The 24,963-nt window shown below is 43.1% G+C and overlaps 1 protein-coding gene across 4 annotated transcripts in view; it reads left to right on the top strand.

The window, feature by feature from the left end:
• The window catches only part of CPQ (carboxypeptidase Q), a 183,501-nt gene that overhangs the window by 85,031 nt on the left and 73,507 nt on the right, over nt 1–24,963 (top strand). For all 4 annotated transcript variants that reach the window (XM_088675731.1, XM_088675732.1, XM_035125207.3 and 1 more), the window contains exon 5: nt 19,631–19,742. In XM_088675731.1, coding sequence (XP_088531857.1) covers nt 19,631–19,742 — 112 coding nt within the window. The remainder of the gene's footprint in view (nt 1–19,630; nt 19,743–24,963) is intronic.

The following is a 24,963-nucleotide window of genomic DNA, read 5'->3' on the forward strand; positions in this document are numbered from 1 at the left end:
GCGTGGTATAATAAGATGCACAGGACCCTTGAGGGGAAAGGATTTAAAATGTTATTCAATGCAATTTCTGTCTGTAATGTACTTGCTGAGCTGTATAGAATGATCAATTGTATAGTAGTGACACATTGATAATTTTCTCTCTCTCTGTAAAAATGTAAATGATGCAGTGCATTCTGGTTTTCCCAAGTGTTAACAATTAGTAAGGCAGGTTTTATGGCTTTATTAATCTCATAAGTGTTTGTTGTTGTTGTTTTTGAATAGGATGCTGTTTGCATAGGCATTTTATAAAACAAACAACAATGACTTTAGCTGAAACAGCATTAACTACAAATTGAGAGTGATCTATTGTCTATCAAGTGTTGTGGGACCAGCCAGCTTGCCATCAGCGCCAAAAACCCAAAGTCTTATTATTAATACGCACATCTCTGCCACATTTATTTGTTTCTCCATACACAACCACACCAATTGCATATTTCTAAAGTAGCATAGTTGCCAATACAGAGCAGCAGCTTATACAGAAGTGTACATGATAGTTTGGTCACATATGAACCTGCTCACATACCTGAGTCATCATAATTTCCTTTAAATCTTCTTTGATTTCTGTCTTTAGATCTTTTTTCAATTGTGCTGCATGAATTGTAAAAGGTTCTCTTCTTCCAAAAGACTACAGTTTAGAGAGAGCAATTTTCATAATAGGGGGAAGTGCTCCAGCACTTCAATAGCATTTCCACCATTCTTACGGGTTCTTCTTTGTCCAAATCTCAGTTTTTAACAATTGAAACCACTGTGCTGGAAGAGATCATTGAGACGTCGTCTTGATCAACCCCCCATCTTAAAGCTGCAATCCTAGTCCAGCTTGCACATCAGTTTTTGGGATCAGGTGACAAGGAAAAGTACCATACCCTCCACCATCCCGCTAATCAAAACCGGGATGCTTGTTTTTTGGTCCCAAGCTCTCCTGGGAGTCTGCTGATTCAAACGAGAGTGAAAGACAAAAAAGAGAGAGCATCTTTTAGTCTGGTGTGAGCCAGCTGACTCACACCAGAACACCAGACCAAAAAACGGGACATTCCAGGATCCAATCAGTAGCTGAAATGACTTCTGTAATTCCAGAATGTCCTGCTGAAATTGGGATGGTTGTGGGATACCATAGCGACCTTTGCACTTGTTAGGGGCAAATATCACATTAATTTGAGTGGCTTAGCTCATCCCTTCCAACTGTATATAAAGGGTGTTAAAGGGATTTGATTTACAGCGTCAGTATATTCTTGCAGAGCTTCTGTGTGATTAAAACCCTCAAATAAAACCTAATAATTGTTTAATTGTGTTATAAATGTTTAATTATTTTAAACATAAACCTCCATTTTGCTTTAGTTGAAATTTATCAACAGCCCAGGGACATTCAGACCAGGTCAGGTTTGGGTATTTGAGAATCTATTCTACTGTTTCTTTTTTACTTATACACGTCCTCTCACCTTTTAGACAGTTCAGTATAACAGATCCTCAGCCCATTCCACCTATAGGCTGACAGTCTTCCTTTCTTTGTCCTTTGCATCATCACACTGGGCCCGTTCAGACATCACCTTTATTGTGCATGAGAATTTGTGCTCATGACGGTATTGTGGTTGTTATACATGATCCCGCTTTCAGTAGTTAGCACCTGCAGAGGTTTTCTGTGCATGTCCCTGTGCATAGCTTCCAGCTGAAATCCTGTAACTTTTCGTCCCACAAATGTTCAAGGTTTTTTGGGGGGTGTTGTCCCACTTTTGTTTCATTATAACACCCAAGTGACCTTCCAGTGACAGCAATAATGGGGTAAAACTGTGGAAGTATCAGAAAACAAATAGTACTGAGGAATGATGTGTGAATGATCCAGTATGAATCCCCGACCAATGTTTTATAGAAAATTTGTAGGTTTTCAGCAGACAGGTAGCAAAAGCTTCTTCATCAGCTCTGGCAAGCCGCAAATGCAGGAATGTAGTCTAGCAGGTCTTTTGAGGCAATAGACCTCAATAAGCAGGAAAAGGAGAAAGCCAGAGCAGTTAAATCAGAGAATGCAAGCTGTACAACTGTTGCTTTAGATGTAATATAGAGAATATTTCATGCACCTAAATCAGTGGTGTATAAGTGTTTTACTGTCAGCTGAAATCCCATTGATTTAGCAAGCAAATTGACATGGCAGTAGATTTAAGGAACAGCATTACCCAATTAGATGAGGATACAACCTGATAATTTATTGTACTCCTTTTTTTAAAAAAAATGTTCACCATCTTTTCATTGACCCAAGTACAAGATCAGGCACCCCCAAACTGTGGCCCTCCAGATGTTTTGGCCTACAACTTCCATGATCCCTAGCTAACAGGACCAGTGATCAGGGAAGATGGGAATTGTAGTCCAAAACATCTGGAGGGCCAGAGTTTGGGGATGCCTGTACAAGATAGAGGACAATGTGCACTTGAGAATAGACAGCAAACTGAATCGTAATGTTAAGATCCAGAACATGAACATGAAACACATGTGTGGTGTACTGGTTTGAGTGTTGGACTAGCACTTGGGAGATCCAGGTTAAAATTTCTCTTGAGTAGTAGTTGCTGGGAATCACAGGCGGGCAGAGTGCTTTTGTGCGTATGCAGGCTTCCCTCAGGAATCTGGTCAGCCACAGTGAGAACAGGATCCTGGACTAGATGGGCCATTGGCCTGATCCAGCAGCCTCATTTTATGTTCATGGAGTTCACTGGGTGTTCTTGGGCGGCTCATCACTTCTTAGCCAAGCCTACCTCACAGGATTGTTCTGAGGAGAAAATGCACGGGGCAAAATTATGTATGCTGGATTGAGCTCCTTGGAAGATAGGCAGTACAGTCATACCTTGGGTTGCGAACGCTGCGGGTTGCGCGTTTTCAGGTTACAGACCGTGCCGAACCTGGAAGTACCGGAATGGGTTACTTCCAAGTTTCAGCTCTCACGCATACGCAGAAATGCAAAATGATGTCATGCACAGAATAATAATAATAATAATAATAATAATAATAATAATAATAATAATAATATTTATACCCCACCCATCTGGCTGGGTTTCCCCAGCCACTCTGGGCGGCTTCCAACAGAAAAATAGAATAAAATAATCTATTAAACATTAAAAGCCTCCCTAAACAGGGCTGCCTTCAGATCTGGTAGCTGTTTTTCTCTTTGATGGGAGGGCGCTTCACAGGGCGGGCACCACCACCGAGAAGGCCCTCTGCCTGGTTCCCTGTAAATTGGCTTCTCGCAATGAGGGAACCGCCAGAAGGCCCTCGGTGCTGGACCTCAGTGTCCGGGCAGAACGATGGGGGTGGGGACGCTCCTTGAGGTATACTGGACCAACACGGCGCTGCGGGTTGCAAACGCTGTGGGTTGCGAACGCACCTCCCGCACAGATCACTTTCGCAACCTGAAGTATGACTGTATATAAAACATGTCAAATAACGTAATCCTGTGGCACACACACAAACCCATTGCCATTTTAGGTTGAATCAATAGGAGCATGCTATTTGGACTTGGGAAACTAATGCTTATCACTGGCAATCTTGCACTTTGATTAGTGGTTGAATTCAGGGTCTCACCATTTTACTATGGAAGCTTTAAACATAAAACTAAACAGCTCTCTGTCAGCAATTTTGGGGCATCTTGTTTAACAGCAGTGGATTCCACACAAAACTGACAGTCACATGTTAGTTAGCAGATAAATAAAAGGGAAATTCTAAATCATCTTTTATTACTTCAGTATCACCGTGTTGACATGCCCCTCAGCAACCAGGTATGTTCAGGTTTATGCAGATTAGCATCTTATAATTATAGTATCCTTTAATTCAAGGCATGCACAGAGCAAGGGGGTGTGCTGTACTCTGCCTGAGAAAAATCTCAAGGCTCGTGAAAATGGTTTAATTTACCTCATTCTGGCCTGCTAAGAAAAACCTCCGTTTTGCTTTAGTAGAAATCTATCAACAGCCCAGGGACATTCAGGACAGCAACACCACCCCAAATGAAAAACAATCGTTTTAATGAAAGACCTTTGGCTTTCCCTGAAAACCTTTGGAACTTATTTATGAAAGAAAAACTCCCCTGATTTGAGACATTTCTGTGGCAACATCATGGCTTCGTATTGAATTCAGAATGAGAAATTTCAGGATCTGCCCTGTAAGTGATGGCTGAATTCTCCGGCATAAATGGCAAGAGCTGAAAGAAATGTGTGAATTCTGAATTTCCTGCTGTTGGATTGTAGACGTGTCAGAAACAAATTTCTCCTTAAGCTGTTGTAGCAAATGTACTTTTGAAATCACACAACATTAACAACAAACAACAACAAAAACCAGTTATACTGAGACAACTTCCTTGGCTACTTCCCCCCCCCCTTTTTTTCTTTTCCCCTTTTTCGTTTTGGGTCAGATGAAAGAAAAGGGGGCCCCTTAATCAAGCCTTAGCTATTTGGGATATTCAGAGCAAGCAAACATGGTCCGTGCAGTTTACTTCTGTGCTCAGCAGTTCCGGAACAGAAACCAAACAGCCATATCTGTTTAGACTGCACCCATTCTGCCTGCCCTTTGTAGCGGTGCCAGAGCTCTCCACATCACTGACTTGAGGCTTGCCGTTAAAAACAGAGCCCGCTTCACTTTGTTCATGCGCCTGAAAGCTGTTCACAAGATGGGATGCCAGCTCCCAAATTCTTTCAAGATTGGGCATGGGGGGTGGGGGAAGGGAGAGGGAGGGAGAGAAGGAATTATAGTCCGTCAGTGAAAGCTGTCAAGAAAATGAATCGAAGGAAAGTATTTGTTTTGACTTCTCTATGATTTGTTTGTTTCAGCATTATGTTCCCCGTCAGTAAGCCTTGGGGGAGGGGGGAGTGTAATGAAACTGTAATTTTAAAATACCGGCTCACAAAGCAGATGCTTTCCTTCTTCGGTTGTGTTGGCTTTCTAAGCAACTAATGAAAGATCGGTAAACTATGAAAAAATAATGAGGATGCAAAGGGTAAACTGGCTTTGTTCTGAAGCCGAAATGCAAAGGAATAGAAAAGTTGGGGAGAGAAGAGTCCTGATAAAGCCAATTTGTAGGGTGACCAAGGCTTAATTTGAGCCAAAGTTTACTCATGCTTAGCTTCTGGAGCTCCTTCCAATGGCAAGCAAATTCAGTGCCAAAAACCAACCAAGGCTCTTATTTTTGGTTGCTTCATTTTTAGCTGCTGCTGCATTGCACATTTTGTTCCCAAGTCCAAGGAGAGGAGAACCTATATAGATTGCTACCAGGACACTGGCTTCATCCCAGATGTGAGGAGCATCAGGTGGTGTTGGAGATTTTTGTTTGTTTGCAAGCTACTTTGAGTATAAGTGGAATCTGCAACAACGGTGCCAGGCAGCCATGCCCTCTATTAGAATATGCCATTCCATTCCACCTGCAATGACAACTGGCATTTCAGTCCCACTGAGAATATTCAGTCCTTATTGGACTGTTTTTCATTACCTTCACCCCTTAAAAAAAACTTTTGCAAACCTCGGGGTTCCCCTTCAAGCCTTTGATACCTCCCTGTTGTGTGCAGATGGTCTTGCCTTGGTTACTTAAGGATCTGCACTCAGAAATCTGAGAATTGATTGCAATTTCTATTCTATCTGCCTCTGTGCATGCCTGCACATGCACACACACAAATATATATCTATAAGCACAAACATACATACATACATACATACATACATACATACATACAGTAAAATAAATTGCCACTACTAGATTTCGGAGGTACATTACTTGAGATCAATAACAGTGACCATTCTTTGTCCTGTAAGGAAGTATCTTAAGACCCAGGATTGAACTCCACCCTGATCACAGTATGCCCTCACTGGCCATTTGAGGTATTCCCATAGCTCAGTGGGAGAGAACATGCAGAAGGTGGCTCCAATTTCCATGCAGTTATAACAAGTCTCAAGGTTTGGGAGAGATCTCCACACCAGGGACCGTGGAGAGCTATCACTAGGCCGATATATTTTGGCTGGGTTAGAGAGCTGATGGGAGTTGTTTTACAAAACATTTGAAAGCTGCCAGGTTGGGGGGTCTGGAACAGACAATATTGAGCTGTATAGACCACAAGAAGCACAGGGCAATTCAGTGGCTCTCTATCCTGGTCATGGCTAGCCGGAAAGGCAGACTAAATTATGAAAACTAAGTAAGTGTGTGCACACCTGGATAATAAATAAAAGTCATACTCCCAACATTAGTGGTATAATGACTGAAAATTTAGAATCATAGAATTGTAGAGTTGGAAGAAATCCCAACGATCATCTAGTCCAATCCGATGAAATATAGGAATCATGGCTAAAGAATCCGAGAGATGGCCATCCAACCTCTGTTTAAAAACATCCAATGAAGGAGAGTACACTATCTTCCAAGGTAGTCCATTCCACTGCTGGAACAGCCCTTACCATCAGAAAGTTCTGTCCAAATGTTTAGTTGGAGCAACAGAAAACAAGCTTGTTCCATTTTCCATGTGACAACCCTTCAGATATTTGAAGATGGCTATCGTATCACCTCTCAGTCTCCTCTTCTGCAGGCTAAACATACACAACTCCCTCAACTGTTCCTCACAAGGCTTCATTTCCAGACCCTTGATCATCTTGGTGGCATCCTCTGCACACCTTCCAGCTTGTTAGTTTCGAATTGCTTCCTAAGCAGTTGTGAAGCATTTGGATACACATGCACACACTCCTGCATTTCAATCCATGTGGATCCGCAGTACATTCTTTCCAGCCCTGGTTTACGTCTTCGTGAATTACGAAGAGCGACTTGTCATGGGGACTCACAAGAGCTATCCATGAGCTGCTGGATGTGTTCCCCCTGGTGCGTTCTTCATTGGCAAGTTCCTTAAAGCAGGCTTTGTATGGCCATTCAGTTTTCTCTGCTTCGCATTTTGTCTGCCGGCAGGGTGATCCAGGATTCAGTCTTTTAACGGGGGTGCATGGCGGGGGGAGCATCTATTTTGCTTTTTTATGTCTTGGAAGTAAAGTGTCTGGCTTCCTTGTGACCTCTCAGAGGCTGAAAGGAAGAGCACTAATGGGATATAAAGGCACATCCTCTTTGTCGCTCCCCGCCACTAGTCAGAGAATACCCTCATGCCTGCTAATTGGCCACATGGAATGTAGATGATGAAAGAGACCTTAGAGAGCATGGCGCTTTTAACTTTAGAGTGGCGAAGAAAACACAATGAAGTCTGTTTCGCCACACCACCTGAATTGCCCGACCCAGGCTGTACGCTTGCTCTGCTCTACCTCCCAGATGTCTTTTGTTTCTCAAGGAACTAATTGCTCCCCACCCCCAGTTAGCCTGTTTGCTGCTGGTCATCGATTTCGTTCTTCATTAGTCCTATAGTAGTATCAAAACCAGACTTAATGTAGCTTTTTAAAAAAGATGTGCCCTCCCCCTCCTGAGAAATCTCATTCTACACACACACACACACACACACACACACACACACACACACACACACAAACACCTTGTTTAGGAAACCAACAGACACCACTTTAACTACACATTCTATCACACTTATGCACCTGATAAATATTCCACGATCAGCTTCTCTTTACAGAATTCTGAGCACCATGCTGCTGTGGGATAAGGGCACAGCCAGCTCCATCCCTAGGCAGTGGGAGGCAGTTGCCTCAGGCGACTGATGCTGGAGGCAACAGCCTCCCGCATGTTCCTCCTCAACCTTCTCTCGGCTGGAGGACAAAGCTGCGAATTCTTCATAACCAGCTCTGGAACCCTCAAAGTAACCTGCTACCTCAGTCGTGGTGGACTACGCTGTCCCATTGTCAGTGTTGAAGTAAGATTCGTAGAATCGTAGAGCTGGCAAACAGCACGCGAACAACATTCTGCATAAGAAGCAGAGGAAATTCCATCTACTCAGTGGGATAGTACATTAATATGCAGGGTGAAGGCGTCACAGTCTGCTTCTGTGTATATCAGTGAGAATACATTAAAAACAATCCACAGGTGGTATTATACCCCAGTGAGATTGGCACACAAGCTGGTTGCAATGCCCCCAGACTTTTGTGGGACCGTAGTCAGCAGTGCCCATAGGTAGTGAGGTTTTGGGATGGGCTACTCAAGGAGATCAACACCGCAACTGGGCAAGCAGCTGTTATAACACCAAAAAAATATATGAATGCAATTTTCACTCTTTGACTCAGAAGCTTGCATTTAAGGGCTTGTTTTGAGTCATATTAGTTGCAGACCTGAGATAACAGAACTGTGGAAGAGTGACGGGACTCTTGCCATAGATCTCTGGTACAGTAAACTGTGGGGAACAGTCATTTCGGAGAAGCTTTGACGTTAAATCCATGTCCTGAAAGGGCAATCATAGTAGGATGCCTTTTAAAAAAAGAGTGGAGTTGTTTTATTTGGGCTGGACGTATCCTTGTACTGACATTACGAGGATGCTTCCAGTGCAAAATGTGACAATTAATGATTCAAGCGTCTGGGGAATTATAATCAGCTCCTGTGGTTTATGATGCCTTAAGTCCTTCTGTCTGATGAATCTGAGAACAATTGTCTTCTTCTACAGTAGATATTCTGTTTGCTCAGCTGTCAGGCCATTGTAGTTGCTGGGCCTTTTCTCTGTCATGGAATTTTATTTGTATATTGGTGTTTCTGTTTGATATTTGTATCAAATACAGAAAAAACGAAAGGGAAAGAAAACTGGGTAAGCAGCACATGAACAACATTCAGCATAAGAAAAGCCCTTCTGTGGTGCTTTGTCAAAAATTGTGGGTTTTTTTTAGAATCATAGAATTGTAGAGTTGGAAGGGACCTCAAGAGTCATCTAGTCCAAACCATTGCAATGCAGGAATCTTTTGCCCAAGGTGGGGCTTGAACCCATGACCCTGAGATTAAGAGTACCACGCTCTACCAACTGAACTATGTCTGCATTAACTTTGTTTGTGAAAAATCCTTGATATTTGCAGAAATTCATGCAATTTTAAGTTATATTCATGTTCAGGAATGATGGGAGTTGTAGTCTGTTCTAGGAACTTATGTCCATTGTAGGAGGTATGCTAATATCTATTCACTTCCTTGGATACAGTAAAAGACAAAAATCCAGCCTACACAAATTACTTCATTTTAAATTTATAAACCATTTTCTTCCCACTGAGAAAAAGGTAGAAAGAGAGAATCATCCTTGAGAGATGCTAATCACATCACTTAATGATTCTACTGGAAGGTGCGTCACTCACTGAGTGACACACGAAGGACAGGGAAGGGAAGGGAAGCGGGATGAATGTGGCAAGTTGTGAAATAATACTGAATGAGGAGCTGTTGGGAAGATGTGAGGGCCACTTGATTACAAAGCTGAGCAAAATAACTTCAGCTCTCAAAGTTCTGGGCTCCACATACCTTGGAGTCAGGATGAGGGAGAAATTTTGGTTCACTTCCTGTTTTAACACTTAATTCAGGCAGTTCCCGAAACGATGAACAAGGTCAGAGTTATCATTTGAAAACCATGCTTTCCAAATTGTTAAGTGCAGTTCTCCAACCCAAAATTGTATACAAGGATGCACACACTGGAGGAAAATATTGAAATATTAATGAAAATAGCATTCAGAAAAGTATTACATTAGTGGAAATTGTTTATAAAAAAAAATGTGTACATTAGCCTAAAATTGAAAAGCTCACTGCCTTGGAGTTTTACCAACACATTTCCATCCCTTTCGCACCTATTCAGTTTGCTTGTCAGGGCTGGTTGGGTCTTCTTCCACTTGCTGCACTTGGGACTGTAGCTGAAAATTACATTTTGTCCTTTACACTTCACCTTTCCTACTGCCCAGTAGAAATAGAGAATTCAGAAGTTTGGAGCAGGAAAGAAACTTAAGAAACTTAGAGCCAGGGTATCTTAGGACCTGTCCTATCCTATAAGAATCGTTTGCCTGCTGAGAACTTCAGTGGAAGCCCTCCTGGGTGCCTCAGTGTCCCTAGAAGTATCTTTAGTTGGGACAAGGCCTTCTCAGTGGCTGCCCCCAAGCTCTAGAACTCCATCCTCAAGGAAGGGCTTGCCTTGCTCTGACCCCTCTTTTAATGCCGCTATACCCTGCAATGAAAGCATCACTTTTTAGCCCTGTATTACAGCACTAAAAATAAAATTCAATCCTGGTAGGAAAAGTCTTCAGGTACAATCTGAAACACACCTGGGAGTAGATTTCCACAGAAGTCATTGGGGTTAGTTCTGAGTTGACATACATAGGATTGCACAATGGGCCCTTTCTTAAACGATGCACCCGTTGACATTGAATGATGTACAGAGCATCTTTTCTGGCGGGGGATTGTGAGATAATAATAATAATAATAATAATAATAATAATAATAATAATAATATGCTGCCCATCTAACTGGCTTGCCGCAGCCACTTTGAGCAGCTCCCAACAAAATATTAAAAAGCGATAAAACATCAACCATTAAAAGCTTCCCTGTACAGGGCTGCCTTCAGATGTCTTCTAAAAGCCATCTAGTTATTTATCTGTTTGCCATCTCGTGGGAGGGCATCCACAGGGAGGGTGCCACTGCTGAGAAGGCCCTCCGCCTGGTTCTGTGTAACCTCACTTCTCGCAGTGAGGGAACCGCCAGAAGGCCCTCCGAGCTGGACCTCAGTGTCCGGGCTGAATGATAGTGGTTGTCTGCAGGGCTTGTGTCATTTAGGGCTTTAAAGGTCAGCACCATCACTTTGAATGGTGCTCGGAAACATACTGGGAGCCAATGTAGATCTTTCAGAACCAGTGTTACATGGTCTTGGTGGCCATTCCTAGTCACCAGTCTATCTGTCACATTCTGGATTAGTTTCCGAGTCACCTTCAAAGGCAGATCCATGAAGAGAGCATTGCAGTAGTCCAAGCGGGAGATAACCAGGGCATGTAGCACTCTGGTGAAACAGTCCACAGGCAGGTAGGGTCTCAACCGTCGTACCAGATGGAGCTGTACCGAATTGTGTCGGCCCCCCCTCCAATCCTCCGGAGAAGCTGGAGCCTCTGCCCTAACATACTGCAGCAATGGGGCAGGCTAAAAATTATACTAGGGGGTTATTTGGCAAGCCACCATGAAGATGTTCATGACAAAGAACAATAGCTGAAAATTATCACTGTGAACAGAAATCAGGTGCGGACAGTTCTTGTAATGGCAGCAGCTGACAGAAAGCCCCAAAACAGGGTATTTCAGTGCCAAGGCACTGGTGACTTTGGATCTGCTGGATCCAAAAGTCCCACAGATCTCTTGACAGGCCCAATCTCATGCCCTTGTTTTAGTTTAGGTCTTCCCTATCCCCCATTTTTAATGAGGTTAACTGGAAAGGAAAAGTTACAGGTAGGTAGCCGTGTTGGTCTGAGTCGAAACAAAATTTTAAAAAAATCCTTCAGTAGCACCTTAAAGACCAACTAAGTTTTTATTATGGTATGAGCTTTCGTGTGCATGCACACTTCATCAGATACACTGAAACAGAAGTCACCAGACCCTTATGTATATTCAGAGGGTGGGGGTGATGGGCTGATAGGAGTGGTAAACCTGTTGATGACTTCCATTTCATGCGGCTCAATGTGGTGCCTTCCATAGTTCTAGTTACAGGTAGGTAGCCGTGTTGGTCTGAGTCGAAGCAAAATAAAAAAATTCCTTCAGTAGCACCTTAAAGACCAACTAAGTTTATATTTTGGTATGAGCTTTCGTGTGCATGCACACTTCTTCAGATACTGGTATAAACTTATATAAACTTAGTTGGTCTTTAAGGTGCTACTGAAGGAATTTTTTTATTTTGCTTCGACTCAGACCAACACGGCTACCTACCTGTAACTGTTGATGACTGTTAACGACTGTTAATGAGTGCAATTGGTCTTGCGGGGTGGGGGGGGGAGACCAATTGCAAGTCATTAACAGTCGTTAACAGTCATCAACAGGTTTACCACTCCTATCAGCCCATCACCCATTCCCATCACCCCCACCCCCCACCCTCTGAATTTTTTTATTTGGAAAGGAAAAGGTGTATTAGTGACAGGTGGTACAGAATCATAATATTTCTACACTTATTTTTAGGTTCACTGTTAGCTAGGGAGGGAAAAGATATGTTCTCTAACTCTGTAAAAACAGGAAGATTGTTAGCAAGAAATTAATGATAAATGTTACTAATTAGGAGCTGTTAAATGATAAGCAACTTGCAATAAAGAGACGACAACAACAACAAGAACATGGTGAGAAAATTGATTCAAGTGTAAGTTGAAAGATTCAACTTTGCAATCTTTCTTTTTTGTGTGTGTGCATGCAGCTTTACAACCTCATTGCAAAACATATGTCCATATTTTCTAGATTTTAAAGCTTTATGGTACTAGGTCCCAGCTTAGCAATTATTGAAACCATGAAGCTTATTAAACAGGAGAAAAGGAGAGTCCTGTGCTCATGCTCTCACATCTTGCCACAGGAAAAAAGAAAACCAATTAAAAAACAACAACCCCAAACTCAAATGCCAAAGTTAATGGGTGGAATTAAACACCACAGTCTTCCAGTCCTTTACACTGTGTTTTTTTTAAAGTACACAGCAGCCATGAGGTGGAGGAAGGATGGGGAACCCACCCCCCCAACAGCTGCTGTTTGCATTGGGAGAAAAGTTCCCATTGATGCCAATGGGGCCTTTGTTGTTGTTTAGTCGTTTAGTCGTGTCTGACTCTTCGTGACCCCATGGACCACAGCACGCCAGGCACTCCTGTCTTGCACTGCCTCCCGCAGTTTGGTCAAACTCATGTTCGTAGCCTCGAGAACACTGTCCAACCATCTTGTCCTCTGACGTCCCCTTCTCCTAGTGCCCTCAATCTTTCCCAACATCAGGGTCTTTTCCAAGGATTCTTCTCTTCTCATGAGGTGGACAAAGTATTGGAGCCTCAGCTTCACGATCTGTCCTTCCAGGGAGCACTCAGGGCTGATTTCCTTAAGAATGGATAGGTTTGATCTTCTTGCAGTCCATGGGACTCTCAAGAGTCTCCTCCAGCACCACAATTCAAAAGCATCAATTCTTCGGCGATCAGCCTTCTTTATGGTCCAGCTCTCACTTCCATACATCACTACTGGGAAAACCATAGCTTTAACTATACGGACCTTTGTCGGCAAGGTGATGTCTCTGCTTTTTAAGATGCTGTCTAGGTTTGTCATTGCTTTTCTCCCAAGAAGCAGGCGTCTTTTAATTTTGTGACTGCTGTCACCATCTGCAGTGATCAAGAAGCCCAAGAAGGTGAAATCTCTCACTGCCTCCATTTCTTCCCCTTCTATTTGCCAGGAGGTGATGGGACCAGTGGCCATGATCTTGGTTTTTTTTATGTTGAGCTTCAGACCATATTTTGCGCTCTCCTCTTTCACCCTCATTAAAAGGTTCTTTAATTCCTCCTTGCTTTCTGCCATCAAGGTTGTGTCATCTGCATATCTGAGGTTGTTGATATTTCTTCCGGCAATCTTAATTCCGGCTTGGGATTCATCTAGTCCAGCCTTTCGCATGATGAATTCTGCATATAAGTTAAATAAGCAGGGAGACAATATACAACCTTGTCGTACTCCTTTCCCAATTTTGAACCACTCAGTTGTTCCATATCCAGTTCTAACTGTAGCTTCTTGTCCCACATAGAGATTTCTCAGGAGACAGATGAGGTGATCAGGCACTCCCATTTCTTTAAGAACTTGCCATAGTTTGCTGTGGTCGACACAGTCAAAGGCTTTTGCATAGTCAATGAAGCAGAAGTAGACGTTTTTCTGGAACTCTCTAGCTTTCTCCATAATCCAGCGCATGTTTGCTATTTGGTCTCTGGTTCCTCTGCCCTTTCAAAATCCAGCTTGCACTTCTGGGAGTTCTTGGTCCACATACTGCTTAAGCCTGCCTTGTAGAATTTTAAGCATAACCTTGCTAGCGTGTGAAATGAGCGCAATTGTGCGGTAGTTGGAGCATTCTTTGGCACTGCCCTTCTTTGGAATTGGGATGTAGACTGATCTTCTCCAATCCTCTGGCCATTGCTGAGTTTTCCAAACTTGCTGGCATATTGGGTGTAGCACCTTAACAGCATCATCTTTTAAAATGATCTTTTACTCCCAATGCAAATAGCAGCCATGGGAGGGGGCAATCTAGATCAGGACTGTAGCAGGTACAAAGAGTTAAATCCTCTCTCCACATGTCCTTGATCCAGATTGAGACACCCTATGGATGCCATTTACTTTAAAACAGACAAGGAGCTCCTCCCATCTAGTTAGCTTCTTTGTTAGTGACACTTTCATTTTGGGTCCTCACGCTCTCAGGCAGTTCAGCGTCATCAAACCAGATATTTACAATCAAGAGGAGACCACAGTAAACCTACAATTATCCACTCCCTCTGCAAGATGTCCCGCCATGGAGAGGATAGCACAATGAGTTGTCACCCTGTCATGTACTACTGCTAGCTTCCCCAATCTGGTGCCCTCCAGCTGTTGCTGGATGCAACTCCCATCGTCCCTGATCAATGGCTACGCTAGCTTGAGCTGATGGAAGTTGGTTCAACAGCATCTATTCTCATGGACAGGATAGCAGTCCTGTTACTGTGCAGGAGTGTTGTTTGAAGGGGGAAATGCAATGACTGCCATGCATCAGCTGCCTGTAATAATAATAATAATAATAATAATAATTAATAATAATAATAATAATAATAATAATAATAATAATAATATATTTATACCCCGCCCATCTGGCTGGGTTTCCCCAGCCACTCTGGGCGGCTTCCAACAGAAAAATAAAATACAATAATGGATTAAACATTAAAAGCCTCCCTAAACAGGGCTGCCTTCAGATGTCTTCTAAAAGTCTGGTAGATGTTTTTCTCTTTGACATTTGATGGGAGGGCGTTCCACAGGGCAGGCGCCGCTGCCGAGAAGACTCATTTGAAAATATGAATTTTAGTCTTTCCTTCTGATGGCCCACACAACAGACCTGTTTGCTGAAAGGTCAGCATGCAAAAGCCATAAGGAACCTGTTGTACGGAATTCAGAACCCATTGAAAGAAAGCATAAGGGCTGCTCCACAAGCAGATTCTCCTGTACAGTACTAGAATACTATGGTGTTTTACACACTCTTGTAATAGACTTGAGAATAAGAATAAACATGGAGTGGGAGATTGCTTTGGGAGAAGTTAGGGCATCCTGACTTTTTTTTTAAAAAAAAGAAGCAACTCCCTAATATGGCTGTGCATATGTGAGTGGGAGGACAAAGAACCCCCTCTGCCTGGTTTCCTCGTTTTTATTAAAAACAGCTTGTCCTGGTGAGAACACAGCACATGACTGACAAGTGCTGGATAATCGTCATAGTGCTGGCCTGCCAGGAAACAGAATTAGTCATCGTGCATCTGAAATGTACCCAGCATTTAATTTCTCTTCTGCTTATTATCCTCGATAAGGATTCGGGGGCAAAAAGGCAATGATTTAGCTGTGAAACTGTAGTAAACCCCAGGCTCACATGGACGGGTTGCTTAGAAATAGCCCTAATCCTTAAATACCTTTCTGAAACAGGCAAAACATGATCCTGAATGCACATGTTGATGCTTCCTCAGTATATTAAACATAAATAAAACCTACGCCTGTATCGGGGAAGCTGCATTGCTCTTGCAACTCACGTCGGAGGGCATGGGATATTGTTATTGTTCCTCTTGCTTGTGAACTAGCAAGCAAGAAAATGAGGGATATACCTGTGTTTGTGCCATGCCTGTTCAAGGGAGAGGTGGTCAACCTCCCTCTCTAATTCTGAATTAGAAACAAATGTTGTGGAAGATTAACTCTTACGATGTGAGCTTATAAATACAGTATATAATAGCATGTAATATTTGCACAGAATGTACGGTATGTGGGGCGTTTTGCCTTAGAAAGAATCCAATGCCTTGTCTCCTAGGCAGTGGTGACAATCAGGATGGGACTTTGGGGGCAGAAGTCCAAGGCCCCACTCAGTAGAGCAGGACCCCCCCCCCAAAGCAGCAGGATGGAACATACCACAATATACTTTGCCATGTAAAGAGACTGCCAGCCCCATTAAAACCTTTGGAGGTTCCTCCAGATATCTTTTTTATTTTATTTTATTGTACACGTTCGTGATGGTTTGTGCTCATGATTCTATCAGGGTGGTCACATACAATCCTGTTTTTATTACTATTTGGTCCTGCAAAGATTTTGGTGCAGTCTTATTACTGCTTTCCTTTTGATCCATGAATATGATGTAACTTCTTGCTGAAATCCCACAACTTTTCATAATAATAATAATAATAATAATAATAATAATAATAATAATAATATATTATTATTATTATTATTATTATTATTATTATTATTATTATTATTTATACCCCGCCCATCTGGCCGGGTTCCCCCAGCCACTCTTGGCGGCTTCCAACAAAACACTAAAATACAGAAATCCATCAAACATTAAACAGCTTCCCTAAACAGGGCTGCCTTGAGATGCCTTCTAAAGGTCTGGTAATTGTTGTTCTCTTTGACCTCTAGTGGGAGGGCATTCCACAGGGTGGGTGCCACTACCGAGAAGGCCCTCTGCCTGGTTCCCTGTAACTTGGCTTCTCGTACCGAGGAAACCGCCAGAAGGCCCTCGGAGCTGGACCTCAGTGTCCGGGCAGAACGATGGGGGTGGAGACGCTCCTTCAGGTATACCGGACCGAGGCCGTTTAGGGCTTTAAAGGTCAACACCAACACTTTGAATTCTGCTCGGAAACGTACTGGGAGCCAATGTAGGTCTTTCAGGACCGGTGTTATGTGGTCTCGGCGGCCGCTCCCAGTCACCAGTCTAGCTGCCGCATTCTGGATTAGTTGTAGTTTCCGGGTCACCTTCAAAGGTAGCCCCACGTAGAGCGCATTGCAGTAGTCCAAGCGAGAGATAACTAGAGCATGCACCACTCTGGAGAGACAATCAGTGGGCAGGTAGGGACTCAGCCTGCGTACCAGATGGAGCTGATAAACAGCTGCCCTGGACACAGAGTTGACCTGTGCCTCCATGGACAGCTGTGAGTCTAAAATGACTCCCAGGCTGCGCACCTGGTCTTTCAGGGGTACAGTTACCCCATTCAGGACCAGGGAGTCCTCCACACCCACCCGCCTCCTGTCCCCCACAAACAGTACTTCTGTCTTTTCAGGGTTCAATCTCAATCTGTTAGCCGCCATCCATCCTCCAACCGCCTCCAAGCACTCACACAGGACCTTCACCGCCTTCACTGGTTCTGATTTAAAAGAGAGGTAGAGCTGGGTATCATCAGCATACTGATGGACACCCAGCCCAAACCCCCTGATGATCTCTCCCAGCGGCTGCATCATCCCACAGATGTTCTGAGGAGAAATACCCCAGGAGAGTTAGGTTAGTGGTACACCATATATTTGGCATAATGAAGGTTCCAGGTTAAATCACTGCAATCTCCAGGCTTCAGTTAATGTAAAAGTCTGAGACTCTGGAGGGCTACTGCCAGTCAGAGTACACATTACTGGGTAGATGGCCAAAGAGTCTGACCTGGTAAAAGGCAGCTTCCTCTGTTCTTTCTGAACCTACTTGAATAGCAGCCTCTCTTTATCTAACATTCTGAAATTTGCTCGCACACTTTTATGCCACCAATTTCTGCTCCCGTGACAGATTACACCACTTTCTGATTCAAAGATGCCTGCTGTTGTAATGCGAGTTCTTTCACAGGAACAAAAAGTAATTCTCCATCAGGTCTTTTCGCAAATCTATGGTTGCCAGGGAACTTCTCGCCATATTAGCTGGGTAGTCCTTTGCTGCTATGGGAAAAGCATCACTTCTGGTGTCAATTCAGGTTCACTTATAAACTAGGCCATAATCCACTTCCAGGCGCAGGTGCATTTTCGTCGTCCAGTGTTTGATGAAAACAGCTCACCCAATTGACAGTCATGCCAGCATACTCTTTTTGATGGTTAACATCTCCTTCTGTTCACATGCCAGCTATTTAAAAACTTGCCTTGGTGGAGCTGCGATATTCTGTTGTGTACAGCATCCCATTTACTGTTTTTGCTTTTCTTCCTTTCCTGTCACCTTGTACCAAATATGAGAGGGCCTGCTGAAATATTTACTGTGTGAGCCAATATCTGTGCCTAGGTATCTTAAAGTGCATTTACTTGCTCTCTTACAAATCCTTGGTTACTTTTATTAGGAACATAGGAAACTGTCAAACCAATGGTCCATCCAGCTCTGACTGGCAGCGGCTCCCCAGGGTTTCACACCAGGTATCCCTCTCAGCCCTACCTGGAGATTGCACCTGGCACCTTCTGCACTCCAAACAGTTGCTCTACCACTGAGTTACAGCACTTACTGGAATACTCAAGGCAATGTGTAAACAGTTCACTTGAGGGATCACCTTAGGGCCGGCCCCCCCATATATACTCACTCAGACGCTTCATAAGAACATAAGTCCAACATCCTATTTTCACAAGCGGGGCCAGAGTGCAGGAGCACTCTCCCCACTTGTGATTCCCAGCAACTAAGTTTCCCAGCAAACTTGTAGCGGTGAGATTCCGTGGCAGAGCTATCACCACATCCTAAGTCTTGCCAGTTCCCATTGTTCCCACTGGGAACTAACTATGTCAAGCTCCAGGCAAAAGGGGCTTGTGGTGGGCACAAGGGGGCTTGCTTTTGTTTCAAAAATGGGGTAAAGTTATTTTTAAAGAAAGGGTTTTACATTAATTTTAACAGCAGTAAACCAATCTAAGTTTAGCTGGGGAATGAATAGTTGGGCTTTTGACAAGGGCAAATATGCATCTGAGGAGCCCTGGGGGACATCTTGGGGATACTTGAGTGGAAAAACAGCTGACAGGCAGGGGATCTTTCTCCCAAACTGCTCTTCCAATCAAAATTGCAGGCTCTTGATGCTGCTTTTCATTTTAAACAATTTTGGCTTTTTTTTTTACAAGGATTTGTGTATAGCATACAGTTTAGTCCCTCAATGACTCCTAATGCAATGATATTAGTGCATCATATTATACCAGTCTAAGGCAGCCTTCCCTAACCTGGTGTTCTCTGGATGCTTTGGACTACAACTCCCATCATCCTAGGCTAGCATGGCCAATGGGCAAGGGTAACGGGATCTGTTTCCAAAACATCTGGATGGGAGCTAGGTTGGGAAGAGGTTGATCTATGGGAGTATTTCCCAAACTTGGGTTTCCAGCTGTTTTTGGACTACAATTCCCATAATCCCTGACCACTGGTCCTGCTAGCTGGGGATGATGAGAGTTGTAGTCCAAAAACAGCTGGAGACCCAAGTTTGGGAAACCCTGACCTATGGTATTTAAAGCCTAGCAACAAAGATTACTGACATACGGTTGCAGTTGCATGTTGGAATGATCAGCCCAGCAACTTGACCATTTAAACAAATACAAAGTCATCTTTTATCACTTCCCATTGGGACAAAACTAACTGCAATGCCATCATTAGACTCAAGAACATATTTGTGCAGTCATGGTTCAAGCTACAGGAATTAAATCCTCTGAACGGGTAAAACGATCGAAGGGTCACTGGAGAGTATGATTGTCCCAGTACAGAACTTTTGTGTAATTATCCTTTCTGTGTTAAATTTTTAGGTTGTCCTGGTCAGTGGACATCTGGACAGCTGGGATGTAGGGCAAGGAGCCATGGATGACGGCGGTGGAGCATTTATATCATGGGAAGCATTATCGCTCATTAAAGATCTTGGTAAATATTTACCTTTTTAAAAATTATCTAATGAGTAAAGAATGACAACGCTGCTTAAACTTTTTAAAATAAGCGATAGCAAGTGCATTTTACCGAATCCCTGGCCATTTGCAATGCAATTATTTCTCAACGATTCCCCTCCTAATAATAGCAACATAGTGGCAAGACTTTCATATTTTTCAGATCTGTGATCTTACAGAAACTGAAGTCTCTTTGTGTCTTGAAAGCCAAAATAAGGAAACAGCTGTGTTGACCGTAGTGTTGCTGTATTCATGAAAACACTATATGAGCCATATCGTATACACCTGGGCTCTCTTTAATCTGGAACTATTATGCGGTCCATGGTGATGTCCGTCACAATGATCTACCCTGCTTTTATAGGATAGATCTGTTTGTTTGTTATGAGCCACAGTTATATTCCTTGAAGGAACTCGGGGCCAAGTGCAGATGGTTGGCCAATTTTATCATGTACTGTGTGAGGTAGAATTGGCTGAGAGAGTGCGCACTTTGTCCAAGACCACCCAACAATATCTATGGTTAAGCAGGGATGTCAATCCAGATATCCTCAACGCCAGCCCAACATTCTGTCCACTACAACAGTGTTTTCCAACCGTGTGCCTCCAGCTGTTTTTGGACTACAATTCCCATCATTCCTGACCACTGGTCTTGCTAGCTAGGGATGATGGGAGTTGTAGTCCCAAAACATCTGGAGGCACAAGGTTGGGAAACACTGCACTACAACATACTGGCTCCCATGCTTAGCATCAATAGCATTCGAAGTTCAAAATAATCCTTATAAAGGCTCTATAAGGCAGATCTGTATGACCCCCATTTTGCAGGGGCTGGAAAAAATGCCTTGCCTTTGGCTTGCAACTCCCACTCTTATTCCCTAGAATTAAATAGAGTAAGGGGGTGTTTTGTATGTAAATTAAAGCATCCATCCCATGCTTCCAGGTTCTTGTGCCCTCCCCAACTCACCCAACCCCAGTTGAAAGTGGCTGATCTTGACAAGTACCGACCATCGAGTGAGCTCACCTACTTGGCCCTCTCCCCAGCACTAAATGAAAGAGGCCCCCAGATGAAACGACCACTTGCACTTTGCCCCTGAAATGAGGAATTGCATCACCCAAAAGAGAGTACATAAAAGGAACACCGATTTGCATAAAGTTAGCATGTGCTAATTCAGATACATAAATTCCCAATTTAGACATAGTTGCTATAATTTAAATATATACGGTACATCTCACCATAGTGGGAAAGAGCGTAACTGAGTGACTTGTGTGCCTCCTCAGATTGCTGTTCAAGTGGTAACCTTTTACAGTTCTTTATGCTGTACTTGGCCTAGACAACCCTTCTCGGACAGCCTTCCAAACTGAGGATCTTGAGCATCTTTTAATCCTGCTTGGGGGTGCCTGCCAAGTCAGAAGTGTCATTTGATGTGGTGCATGGTAGCACATGAGGTTCCATCTCTCACTTATTAGGTCCCCCAAGCAAAGTATCGAGTGGCCTAGAAGCATAGCTATCAACTTTTCCCTTTTTCTCATGAGGAATCCTATTTGGAATAAGGGAATTTCCCTTTTAAAAACGGAAAAGTTGACAGCTATTCCTAGAAGTCTCTTGGGCATCCTGTGGGGACACGTACAGAGTCAAAGCATTGCTTTGAACCACGTGAGCTGCCTTTGCTGGCAAAGCAGGCTTCCTATGAAAAATGGGGAGGTGCTTTCGAGACCTTTGTGATATCACAGAGTCATCCTTTCATTTACTTCTGGTAAGAAAATCTGTGGCAAAATCGATTCAGTTGAAGGCAGCCCCACTTTCCCCTCCCCTCCCCTCCCCATTAGTTATCCCCTATCTCAGTGCTGAGAAGAAAGCAGAGTCTTCTGCTCAGTTGCTAGAGCTTCTGAATATCCACTCTTCTACCTGGGTGGCTGGACCCTTCCTTGCCAATGTGCATGAAGGCAATGAGTGATGATCATCCCTCACCCCCTTGAGCAGCTCAGGTGAGGGTACATCCCCTAAGGATGAAGAGACTGACCGTTCCTGAAGTGAAATATTGTTTGAAAATAACCCTATAGAAGATGCTACGCTACAATGAGCTAAGCACCATATGGAATCTTGGGTACTCAGCTGTTTATTCAGCTTCAGTCTCAAGGAAAACGTATTCGCAGTTCAGTCTAGTCTATTGCTTGTTTTTTCCGTACCATAAAAGGACTCCATAGCAATTTATCTGAACGAATTTGTGAAGTTAGTCATCTCATTTTTAAGGAGCTCAGCCACAAGTCTCTTCCTTCCTCCTGATTTTGGTCACATCACACTTCTTTATATAGTAAGTCATGCTCATCAGGACCACTTTGCATAATGTCATACATTCCATAAGCCAAATATATATACAGTGTGGGGTGCACTCTATTGTCCCTTACCCGGGAAACTTAAGAAACTGACTCACCCCACGCCACACTATTTCTCCATCCATGGGCAGGGACTCTTCTGGAGGGTTTTTCCTTTCACCCCACACCTGATTCTTTAGCTGGAGATGCTGGGGTTTTTATTTACTTATTTATCAAAAGATTTGTGTACTACTAGGGCTCATCCACACTTCCACTGATCTCATGCCTAGAAAGCATGAGTCCGAGCAGTTTTCTGCTTCTCCCGCACTTTCTAGGCTCAGGTCTATGTAGTTTTGTCTTTGGCACGCCGCTTTATCCTGGAAAACCCACTCCTTAGCGATAAATCGGAACAAAGTGCAATCCATAGAAAACCTGAATGCCATTTGTTCCAATTCAGTGTGAAAGATTGGGTTTCCCTAGGGGAAAACGATGAGGCAAACAGAGGTACTGAAAGATGTTTACTAGGTGTTTAAATGTTAAAACAAAAGGTGCCTGCTGAGTCACTATTAGCAGAGCGCTCCACCGTACTGGGCCGACAACACTACAGGCTCAGTTTCTTGATCCTATCAGATGAACCTCACCAACTTGGAGAATGACCAGTGATTGAGCTGGGACATAAGGTGGTCTCTAAGGAGTGGATCTGAAATATGAGAGGCCCCATCATGTTGGCTCTTAAGGACACAGCTGTTTAGGCAAGCATTTCCCTGAATTTGAACTTACTGATCTAATTGTTTTGATTGTTTGTTCAACTGTTTTAATTGCTATGGTTTTTAAGTGGCTTGTTTTATAGTCTTATTTTAATTTTGGATATTTTAATGTTTTTATGGAATTATTTTATTGTGTACTTTAGCTATATAAGGATTGTATAATTGATTGTATACTTGTAAACCTCTCAGAAGCTGTTTTGGCATGTAGGCAGTATATAAATTAATTGATGGCGATGATAATGATAATTTTCTTACCATATCAGTAAGATCACAAAAACTGTCATGGCAGCATAGATGCTAAGAAAACAATCCACTGGAAGTTCTTTTGCACAGTAACCATAGCAGAGGCACCAACTTCTGAGGGAGAAGGGGGGGGCAATGTTGCATGTGTGATGTTGAGCATGAGATTGGGTGTGTGATGTCAGGACATCAGGAAGAGCCATGTGGCGGAATTAAACATGGCAGCAGCATGGCTTCAGTGGCCAGCAGCTCCTCCTCCTTTTGCCACCACCGCCACTGGCTGGGGGCTGCTTCCCTGCTCCTTCCCCTCTGTGGCAGGAAGAGGAAGAGAAGGAGCCAGCCATTGAAGCCATGCTGTGCTGGGCTCCATGCCTGGCCTCCTCTGCCCCCTTTGAATATTGGGGGGCTCCCCAATCCAGTAGAAATGATTGGCTAGTGGGTTGCTTCAACAGGTGCACAAAGTTGTCTAAAAAGAGGGTAGTTGTGTATTCTGGGATTACGGAGATCCACAGGATAAATAGTTAGATTTTGAAAGCTAAAGTTAATGAGCACACAAACTAAATCCTCTTTGCTGAGGTACGAATACAATGCCTAATCTGAATATGTACTGGAGCATTAAATGTCAATGCTAATGAATCGATGGAGGGCGGCATGTGAATTCAATTAATATCCCAAAAGGAGACAATTGAATTTGACAATCAAAAGAATTGCTGAAGAAATGCAGTCAAATTTGTTAATGATTTCCAATTCTGTACCCACCGACTCTCACTGTATCCCAACTGCCGAAAAGTGTTCCAGCTTCAGATATATGTCCAAGAAGATTGAACTGCTCTTCTTCTAATTTTCACTAGTTGCAATATTAGCAATATCTGCTAAAGCAGATGAAGAGTGGGTGGGTTTAAAAAACACACACACACCTTAGTTCATACTAAAAATGAATACCTTTTAACAGCTTTAAATTAACAAAACCTGCTTTTGAATTATGGGGCTAAGGTGGCGCTGTGGGTTAAACCACAGAGTCTAGGGCCTTTGAATTATACACCATATTTTTAACATGCATATTATTTCATTTTATTTAATGCATTTTGCTGGCTATTTTGACTAACATATTCATTTTTACACATGTGTTTGCCTAATGCATGCATTTTTGCCAACATTGCTTGGTTGGAGGACTGCATTGCAAAATTCAGATGCATGCAAATTTCAAAAGACGGGTGTGTTTTGGTTCTCTTTTTTATTTTTTATTTTTGGAAAGTGTGACTTTAATAAATTTGGCTTTAAGCGTGAACTGAACCGAATTTCTTCCCGGCTCTTGTGGCAACTACATTATAGCTTTCTTGCTATTTTAAAAGTTTCCCAGATAGTGCTAACTATTTAGACTTGAAAACTCCTAATGACAAGACATGATTGTTTCTAGGTCAGGCTCTGCTGTACAGCAAGCTATCTATTGCTCTCACTGTTCCCCCCCCCCTTGCCTTCCTGCTGTGTTCGCCCTATTCTTGTTCCTAAATCTATTTGCTTTGACTACTCCTTGTAAGTGATTCAAGGCAGGCACCTATACTTAGCACCATTTCTCCTCTCGTCCAATTATGCACCAGCCTAGTCTGCTGCTATTGCATCCTCTTTTCTGTAGCCTATTTTTCCCCTGTTGACCATAGGGATCACCCTGTGCTTTCTGGTATATAATCCAGAAATTAACCAATGGGCAGAAGACAAACCACTACTTTATTCTAGCCAAAAGCTGCCTCAGCTATAATTGCTAGAAAAATCTTCAGTGCTTTGCTGATTATTTACATTGTGAGATCAGAAAGCATCCCAAGTCTGCTTTTGGGAACACTGTGCCCTGAATTTGATTGCGGCAGAATTTGAGCATGTTACATCTTAAAA

The sequence above is a fragment of the Zootoca vivipara genome, chromosome 8 (genome assembly GCF_965207765.1).
Source record: "Zootoca vivipara chromosome 8, rZooViv2.hap1.1, whole genome shotgun sequence".
NCBI classification, from domain to species: Eukaryota; Metazoa; Chordata; class Lepidosauria; order Squamata; family Lacertidae; genus Zootoca; species Zootoca vivipara.